Below are 9,682 nucleotides of genomic sequence, written 5' to 3'. Positions count from 1 at the left end.
ATCCCTAAAAAAAGCATTTTTCAACAGTATTGAACATTCTTTAAAGTTAAACTGCATAACTTAAGGAAAAGCAGAAACGTTTGCGTAAACTTTCCTTGTGATAAAAATTCTAGCTTGCCTGTTTGATCAGCCCACATACACGCATGCGTAGTAAGCGGGCCACGGGGAGCGAGCTAGTCGTCAATATGCGTGTTTTGTAAATCGCGATGGCCTCTGGTAGAGGGCCTGCAAATCAAGAAATCAAGCATCATTTCGCGACTAAAGAGGGCTGCTACAGGCTGTTAGATCTTTCGGTTTATTCTCGACCCAACAAGGTCCCCTACTCTGTTCAACAATGCCACCCGGTCCGTGTATCGTTTGTGACATTGAAGGATCAAGGTGGATGTAACGATCGCATTGCGTTCAATGTAGGAAGAGAATTGTATTTTTACATCTACAAAGGAGTGCGGAAGGTGGGTTGATAATCATCAAAAGCGCGAGAAATAACCGTGAAATAGGTGTAGTGTAAAACTATGCTGTTTTGTGTGAGTTATTTTTGTCAAATTGTGCATGTTTTCCTACCATTTGCAGGTTTCTCTGGAATTCACTGTCGCCTTCAACACAGTGTTTTATCATTAACACTAAACTTAAGCTTAATTTTAACCAGCGAAACTGAAAATTTTGGGAAAATGTCACAGTATTTCAAAATTGTAATGCGTGTGTTGTATGTGTACCTTATTGAATCTTCGTTCGAAGAAGTGAAGTAAACTTAGTTTGTGAATAGTCCGACAAACGCTACCTATCATTGTGATTTCCCTGTCGTTTACAAACATAACATGTCTGCTAGATACGACAACTGTACTGGTAAACGGGAACCGTAAAAAAAACACATAAACAAGAAAAGTTCCAAGTCTACGACGTAGGCATTTCTTTTGCACTGTCAGCTCCATTTTTACTCGTGAGTAACCTAAAAGGCTAAATTACCCATCTGAAGACAAAACAAAAATTCAAAGTTAGCTGAAATTATAATATTGTTTCTCGAAAAGTTATCCGGCAGTATGCAGATCATCCGTTTTCGCTTGCACATTATTCATCAAGATATAAGTTCACAAAAATATTCATACAAATATACCTGTTACCTGAATTTTTTGGAAACAAAATATGTGCTTTAAATTTACCCTATTTCTTTTCATGTGATTGTGAACAATAAACTTAACATTAGCAGCCACATAATAAAATAATTCCAAAAGGAACAGTTATTTAATCGCCTGGAATAAGAAAAGATCACACCTGTAAATTATGTTTTGGGGTTCATTTGTGGACAAATTTACTGATCCCTTGTTTCATAAACACAGATTAATTCACATCAGTTTTTGAAGTAGAATGTGATCTTGACTGTCTTTGCCACTTGAATGAAACATTTGTTTAGCTAATCAATTTGTTTTAAAAATCTCAAGTTTTTTAATTCATAGCTATTTATGTATACCTTAGATGTATTGCTGTGTATTATTGCTGATTATTTTTTAGCATCTCTGTGGGTACCTGCAAATGGCATTTGCTTTACACATTTTCCATATCATCAGTTTTTCAATAAAATAGATGCATATCAACAGGGTTTTGCAAGTTAAAGCTACTAGCGAGCTTGCACACCACGATGTTCATCCCAGAAATAAGAACATAAAAGAAGGAGCAAGGCAAAAACTCTGAATGTGCAGCACACTAAATTCTTCATCACACTACTAAAAAGTTGTCAAACTTGATTGGAGTGGCAATGGTTTTGTCGCTTTAATCTCTAAAAGCTCTGTTTCATCAAAAGCAATTGTCACGACTTGGATTTGTTGGAAATTTCAATAGAGAGCAGGGGTTTCAAAATGTTTTGAAGTAGGCTACTGTCTCTGGAAAAGTAGGCAGCTGTGACAATCGATATTGTTTGTCATGAGCTGATTGTTATGACCAGACTAGCCGGCGGTATACAATCAAGCAGGTGGCGGAACTCCGGCGGTCGCCGGCTTGCTTTGAAACCCCTGACAGAGGCTCATTTTTAAAAGTCATGCTGTATTTAGAAAGGGATGTAAGGGAAGTCAAAATACAAGCAACAAGTAAAAAGTACTCATACAACACACCAAAACAATTATAAGCTATTTATTATCCAACTGTTATGCACTAAAATTTAGTAGGAAAACTATACAAAGTGTAGAATGTGTGTCAGATTTTTCGGTGACATGCATGTGGAAAGACTGGCCTAAGAAAATGTCAGCTTGTCAAATTATTTTTTGAGACAACTGCCACTGTGTAGTTTTGCATAGTCCTCAAGTTAACACTTTAAAGCGAAGCTCTGGTTGATAATACTTACATGTACAAACAAAAAATATTAAATCGTGTAATGCTAAACGGGGACGGCAATGAAAATGGCATCAAGATCAATAGATCTACTTTGTAATTAGCAAAAAACAAATTTGCACGGGCAGCACGCTTTTTTGCCATTGTTTTGCACAACTGCAATGCCGTTTTGTACGACTAAAACGTCAATGTTCCTAGCGACACATTATTTTTAAGGAGGAATTGTTTTTTGTGCATACCAAAGATTTTGTTTCTTGTGTTCATGTTCGTTTTTTTTTTCACTGCTGCTCATTTTCACCTTGCTGGCTACTAGTATTTCTCATTTTCTCACCACCCCTATGAAATTTTCATGTCTTTCTTCCAACGAAATTCGTCTCCTTTGTTTCCAATGACTCGCTCTAGCTCTTTCTCTGTTCTCCACGTGAACGTAAACATCAAAAATAACATTGTAAAAGACACAACTTTTATTCATTGCCAACCTCACTTTACAGACTCTGTTTATCTGAGCACTGTCTATGACTGAATATCTTACCATTGAGAACCAGTGATAACCATTCCATGGTTCTATACTTGTATTTTGTTCGGTCCATCTCATTGAGTCACAAACTAAAATCGTCAGCACAGTACAAAGTAAGATCCAAATTTCATTGTCATGTTTCAAGAACAATACTTTGGCCTGTACTGTAACAGGTACATGTAATTTTAGTCAGAGACTGTGATAAACGATCTTGAGGTTTCTTGAGGATGAACTTGTTAAAGTTTTGAAGATGGATGCTCATCTATATCATCAAAATTCAATTCTTGAATCCAAAATTGTTTTGAATTTCAACCCTTAAAGTGAAATAGGCAATATTAAACCATTAACGAAGTCATTGTTGAAACAATCACGTTCAAATTTTATTCTTCCTGGAAATTTTTTACCAGGTTCACTGTAAAATGTTTGTTACGTTGTGAAAATTTTTCATAATATGAGAGGCTAAGGTCCTGAATGAATTTTGAATAAAGAATTTTTTTTTTTCGTACTTGACCCAAGACAGAATAAGCTAAGAGAGAATGCTTGCCATTTTTTTAATCAGTGCATTCCACTCATAATTTAGAATGGATTGCAGTATTGGGGTAAGAATTCCACTTTAAGATTACATGTACTCCTTCACATGGCCTATACAGGATGTGCTGCTGGACAGGGCAGGGTATGCTTTTTTACCTCTCTGTCCTAAACAGGGTATATACTTTTGTGTGAGTCTGTCTAAACAGGGTATATTACATGTATTTCCTGTGAGTCTGTCAACAGGGTATTGCCTGCCGATTGATTTGATTCGCTAATGAATTTTGTTCATACTTCAAGTATACTAAAGCAAGGACTGTTATGTGAATTTACTCTGGCATATATTTTGTTCTAGACAGGGTAATAAAATAGAGGTGGTTGTCCTAAACAGGGCATATATTTTGGGAATTTTTTGCCTTAAACAGGGTCAGGGTCAGCTCAGCTATACCCAAATATTGGTTGAGCACCCCCACCCCTCCCTGGGATTTATGCAGGGCTAGAAAAACAACGTCAAAAAATTAAGCTTTTCCTCTGAGACCTTGTTTTTCTTTACTTGCAGGCAGCAGACCTAACAAAGCCTATTGACAAACGTCTCTACAAAGGGACAATCCCAACTTGTCATGATTTCAACCTGATAACACGGTCCTCTGAGAGCTTGGAACTCTTGATTGGCTTCTCTGCTGGACAAGTTCAGCTACTTGATCCTGTCAAACATGAGGTCAACAAACTGTTCAATGAGGAGGTAAGTGCCATTTAACCTTTCACTGACAACAAGTGCATACTCAGTGATTTTGTTACAGATAGTTGTGTTTAGTCCTACATGTAGGACTCATCTTGTGGAAACTCATGAGTCCTTGTCCTTAACCAATGAGTGGAAAAAAAAAACAGGGAGTCTTAAATTGAAAATGCTTGGGCCTTTATGTAACCAGACAGTTACATGTAATCTGGAGACAGCTGCCAAAACTCTTTATTACAGTTTACTGAAATTAAAATATAGTCTTTCTATATATTCAAAGCACAAAAAAGACTAAAATAAATATGCATCTTCAAACAACAGCCACAGAAATCACACAAACAGGATATTCTACCAAAAAATTTTCAAATCAATTGATCATTCTTTGCATTCTATGGGACACATGCCATGAATTATTTTGTGTCTTTGGGGATTTTTATGTCAGGGATGCAGGATACAGAGGTAACAATATCATTGCCACATCACATAAAGTTTGTATAATTTAGAAGTGAGGCTTTTACCTTGATAATGTGAAGATCATTGCATAACCAGGGTTCAAACTAGCAGCCGGAATTTGAGCACACTTGCTGCTGACTTTTCACCAAGGAAATAGAAAATGTCATGCTTTGATCGGCCAACTGAAATCAAAGTCCCTGTAATGTTGTGGTAAACATTTCGTATTAGACAATAAAGCAGCCAAGAAACGTTTTAATATGTTTGGAAAGTGTAGAAAAAGGTTTGGAAATTTAAAGCGTGCTTCCAAAGATGAAAAAGAGAATTCTTGTTCACCGTGATTCACTAATTATTCTTTTACCCGTTTGTTGAAGCATGAAACATGCAAGTTATATGCAAAATCTTTTTAAAATCACTTTCTGTTTTCAAGGTTCCTCAAGGAAGAAAGTGAAATTTCAATTCAAAAAGATTTTGGTCACGTGCTTAGCAAATAGTTCTTGGTAGAGTCGTTAATTAACACATGCAGATCATGCAGATCATCGTGGAAAGTGAAAATAAGTTATTCATAGAATCTCCCGTTTGAAATCATCAGCCGTTATTGGACACATGCAAAGCAAACTTATTCATTATTCACAGCCGGGAAAAAATAAGCCTTGACAAGAAAAGTTTTGAGATTTAGGCTAAAAGCTGTGATTTCATTTTGATCCCTGATAACAGTCCATTATCTTTCAAACAGTAGCACTGAGTATCTTTTTAAGAAGGACATATGCTTGACAAAGTCACCATTTTACCCAGACATGCAGAAGAATTGTTGACTTGTATGATGTTGACTCTTAACTTCTTTAATAATTACTAGACAAAACTTTGTCTACAAAGTGATAGTCTTAATTTGATTTGTCTGGTCATCATATCTGACCATAGGTAGAATTTTGCCAACTGGCGTTGGCAGTCGTGATGTTATAATTCTTATTTCATTCAATAACCAGTATCTCCCTTTGTTTTATACTCACCATCATATTATTCATGTTACTCTCTTAGAGACTTGTGGATAAAACCAAAGTCATGTGTCTCAAATGGATTCCAGGATCTGAAAATTTGTTTCTTGTTGCTCACGAAAGTGGGAACATGTTTGTTTATAACAAGGAGCATCCAGCAGGAGCTGGACCTCCTCAGTATGCTCTTATGAAACAAGGACCTGGCTATACAATATATAGTGGCAAATCAAAAACCACGCGGAACCCAGTTTGTAAATGGACCATTGGAGAGGGAGCTATAAATGAGTTTGCCTTTTCTCCTGACTGTAAACATATTGCAACCGCAAATCAAGATGGCTTTTTGCGAGTTTTTGACTTTGACTTGCAGTCTCTGTGTGGTGTGATGAAGAGTTTTTTTGGAGGACTCAATTGTGTTTGCTGGAGTCCAGATGGCAAGTACATTGTCACAGGAGGTGAGGATGACCTTGTGACGGTGTGGTCTTTTCTTGAACGGAGAGTCATCGCTCGTGGAGTAGGACACCAGTCTTGGGTTCAAGTAGTGGCTTTTGATCCTTACACCACAAGTGTGAGTGCAGAAGGTCGCGTTGATGACAGTGATGAAGATGAAATTGAACAGAATGGTATTGCACCCTCACAGCATTCAAGTTCTGTTACATCTGAGGACAAAAATGTTACTTGCTATAGATTTGGGTCAGTAGGCCAAGATACAAATTTTATGTTATGGGATTTGGGAGATGACGTTCTCAGAGTTCAGAGACCTCGTGGCAGAAGTGTGCGTGCTAGTACAACTTTTTCAAATTCACATGTAACCTCTGCACATCACTTTTCCAATGGACCCATCACACATGAAGTGAATCACACGGGCAGTGGCAATGCTGTTGCCCCCTTGACTTCATTTGATGCACCAAAGAATTTAACTCAAGTACATACATTGACAAAATCCATGGAAAATTTAGTGAATACTGGAAATGTCACACCAGGAACTGTACTTTGTCCTAGAATGGAGGACATACCCATTTTAGAACCTTTAGTTGCCAAGAAAGTTGCAAATGAGAGGCTAACAGCATTATCATTTAGGGAAGACTGTATTGTCATGGCTTGCCATGAAGGATTCATCCGCACATGGGCTCGACCAGGTAAAGTGGTAAGTGCATGCTTCCCTGGAGGGGTCCATGGTGGTTTCCTTTCCCTCACACCCCACTCTATTACCCTGTAGTGCTGTAAGAGAAAAAAATGAAACAAGTAGTGACAAGGAATGAGGCAATTATTAATGGTCCTCTAGCAATACATGTAGTTGTGAGGGGTGGTGGTTTTTTTGTATAGAAATGGTATTCGAAGGGAAGTATTTGCTTATTAAGGAATCATACTTGTTAAAATTTGTTGGAAGGAGCAACATGTAAATTTTAGTTATTTTCAGGAGGTAAGAAAAAAATGATCACTTTAGTGGAGCTGTTTGAGGGCTCAAGGTATAAAGGTGTTTTTTTTTTGTCTGGTTGCTCTTTGGTTTTGGTTATTTATTACTGCCTGAAGTCTTCAGACAGCAATTTATTGTTTTGTCTCGAAACTGGACCACTACAGTGTCAAGGAAAGCTAAAAAATTATGTTATTTCTCTTTTATTCAGGGCGTGCACCCAACGGGAACAGTTGTCTGAGTGATGAAGACATAGACGAAGATCACGATGCAAATGATTCACAAGACTTGCCACATTCTAGATCCACAACTTGCTAGTTATATTTCATTTTACCTTGCCACATCCCTCTCTATATGCAATAACAGTCTGAGAGAAGTTCTGTTTTTGTTTACTTTGTAGTATAGTGTTGATCCTCCCAAAATTAAAATAGTAACATACCTTTTGGGACCTAGTCTGCCACATAGGGCTGATTAGTAAATACACATGTATATTTTAATTTATAAATGAAGTGTTGGTTCAATACAAGAAACCCATAATCTAAATCATTGTCTTTTGAGGTTGGTTTAAGCCCTCACCTCTTTGTGAATTTATTCTGAAACTTTAAAAAGGACGTGATAACAATTCTTAAAGTTACAACAAGACATGTTTCAGTAATTCCAATGCCATCATCTGTTGAAAGCAACAGCAACAAATTTGTATGTGTAATCACAAAATAGTGATTAGTGATGTTAGGAAATAATATCACCCACATTTTGCCGAGATACTTGCTGTTGTTAGAAATTTGACATGACATGAGAGGAATGATTTCCTAATTTCACAAGTATACCCTTTGATTACCTAACAGTTATGCTTATTATCATGAGTGACAAATTATGCTTACTTGCAATTAAGAGTTTTGACTAGTTTATTGTATGGATAATTCCACTCACTAAAACAAAGGGTGGATTAATTTGTAACATACGTGTATAGCTTTCTGTTTGCCATTTGCCTCCGTTAGCAGGAAAGTGAAATAATTTCCCAAATTTATTATAAATTAATGCTAAAATTTTGCACCAAAAAATAGTCTGCTACACAGCTGCTTTGGGGAGGAGCATTGCGTGACGACACTAAAAACTGCTGTGAAGCAGACTAACCAAAAAATGTAGTTATTTGTCACCCATGATATTAGTATTTGAATTTAAATAATTACCTTAACAATAGAAAATGTAACCATAATATTATTGCTGTCTTAGTTTTTACATGTAAATTTTCTGGTCTCAATCCGGTCTGAAACGTGTGTCATAACTGCATTTGTGATTCTTCTTCTAAATTCTCCTACTCCTCTGTAGGTTTCTTGGGGGCATTGGAATTCAATGATAATGTTGTTCAAATATGAGCAGATTAAATTAATTTGGATCCACGTAACAGAAGCTGTTAACACTGGTAATGTTGTAAAGTGAATCAGAACAATTAGCTTAAACTGGCACTTTCTATGGATAACTACAATGTAATGAATGAAAGCTAGGCTTTCATGTTTCTTATCACCATAGCCTTGTTCCAGTACTGAATTTTTTCAGCTTCTTGTGGTGCACGTGGGCTCTTCTGTAGGGTATTGATTATAAGCACTCTGCTCACCTGTCTAAGAATACATATCAGTATAGTGATAGCCTGTGTAGAACCGCCCCCTCTTCTCAGAAAAATCAGATTTTTTCTGAAGGGAAGGGTTGGCTGTACACAGGCTACTATGGTGACAGTAAAATGGTTTAATCCTCTTCTGTTGCTTTAGATTTATGCAGCAGGTTTTTTGCCTGAATAAACCTTGACTATTTCAGGAAATCGTAGCAACCTTACTACCCCCGGGGGGTCTCCATGTGATAGTCTTTTCCGGGGGGGCTCCGCCCAGAAGGGGTACCTTCTTCAGGCTTCAGGCATATAGGGTAGGGAAAATTACGGGCCTTAACTAAAACATTTCAAACCAATAAGCCTTACCGTTGTATCAATTTAATTTGTTTAATGCAAGATAAAATGAAGAGCAGACTTAATGTTAGTAGGTATGTGAAAGGGGCATCATTTTTCAATGGATGGTATCCAAAAGGGTACCTTTTCTGCCAAAAAAGGTATGTAAAAGGTGCTGTTCTCAGAGACATTCATCTCCCCTCTGGGGTAAGAAAATCAAAGACTAGAAACGAGGCTGAGAACTACCCAAGATGTGTTCGTAATAATAATATTTTTATTGTTCTAAGGGTGTAAGGGTTTACTCTTCATTTTCTCCCTGAATTGGTGTGCCCTGAAGAAGATAATGTTGGCAACAAAATTCCAAGGACCAAAGACCACCCTTTGTTATAAACTGCTTTGGCCATTTGAAAAGAAGTTGAGGCTTGGGAAGTATTACAGGGAGGGAAAGATTGATGGGAAAAGAGAAAGAGGAAGACCGAAAAGGCAGAGGGAGAGGGACATACGGGATGTTTTCAACATCTCACTGAGCAGTTGGAGTAGAATAGATTAACCCTTTAAACCCTAAGATCAAAATTTGAATTCTCATTGTTAGCCCCTATTCATTTCCTACAGAAGTAATGGGGGAAAGTTGATAAAATATCAAGCAAATTCTTCTCTCGTGATCATGTCGGGAGCCGTAATTTTCATGACCACTGTTTTACAAAGCATTGATATTACAAGGAGAAATTTGATGGTGATCACTCTTAGGACCTATAACGGGTTAGCAGGCCTGAAGGGTTAGACACAAACC

The 9,682-nt window shown here is 37.2% G+C and overlaps 1 protein-coding gene across 2 annotated transcripts; it reads left to right on the top strand.

Annotated features, from left to right (window-relative positions):
* The first annotated feature begins 142 nt into the window (after window positions 1-142).
* On the top strand, window positions 143-8,946 carry LOC140942768 (WD repeat-containing protein 20-like). 2 transcript variants are annotated; one of them, XM_073391758.1, is made up of 4 exons: window positions 143-452; window positions 3,924-4,106; window positions 5,589-6,689; window positions 7,168-8,946. In XM_073391758.1, exons 1-4 carry the CDS (start codon window positions 207-209, stop codon window positions 7,195-7,197), a joined length of 1,560 nt encoding a protein of 519 aa, XP_073247859.1. In that variant the 5' UTR covers window positions 143-206; the 3' UTR covers window positions 7,198-8,946. The 2 variants fall into 2 exon arrangements, with proteins under 2 accessions (XP_073247859.1, XP_073247858.1); XM_073391757.1 differs by having other exon boundaries at window positions 5,589-6,681; window positions 7,168-8,824.
* Window positions 8,947-9,682: the final 736 nt, after the last annotated feature.

Source organism: Porites lutea, chromosome 7, assembly GCF_958299795.1.
Source record: "Porites lutea chromosome 7, jaPorLute2.1, whole genome shotgun sequence".
NCBI classification, from domain to species: Eukaryota; Metazoa; Cnidaria; class Anthozoa; order Scleractinia; family Poritidae; genus Porites; species Porites lutea.
Note: the sequence above shows the minus strand (reverse complement) of the source record. Positions and strands in the feature narration are given on the sequence as shown.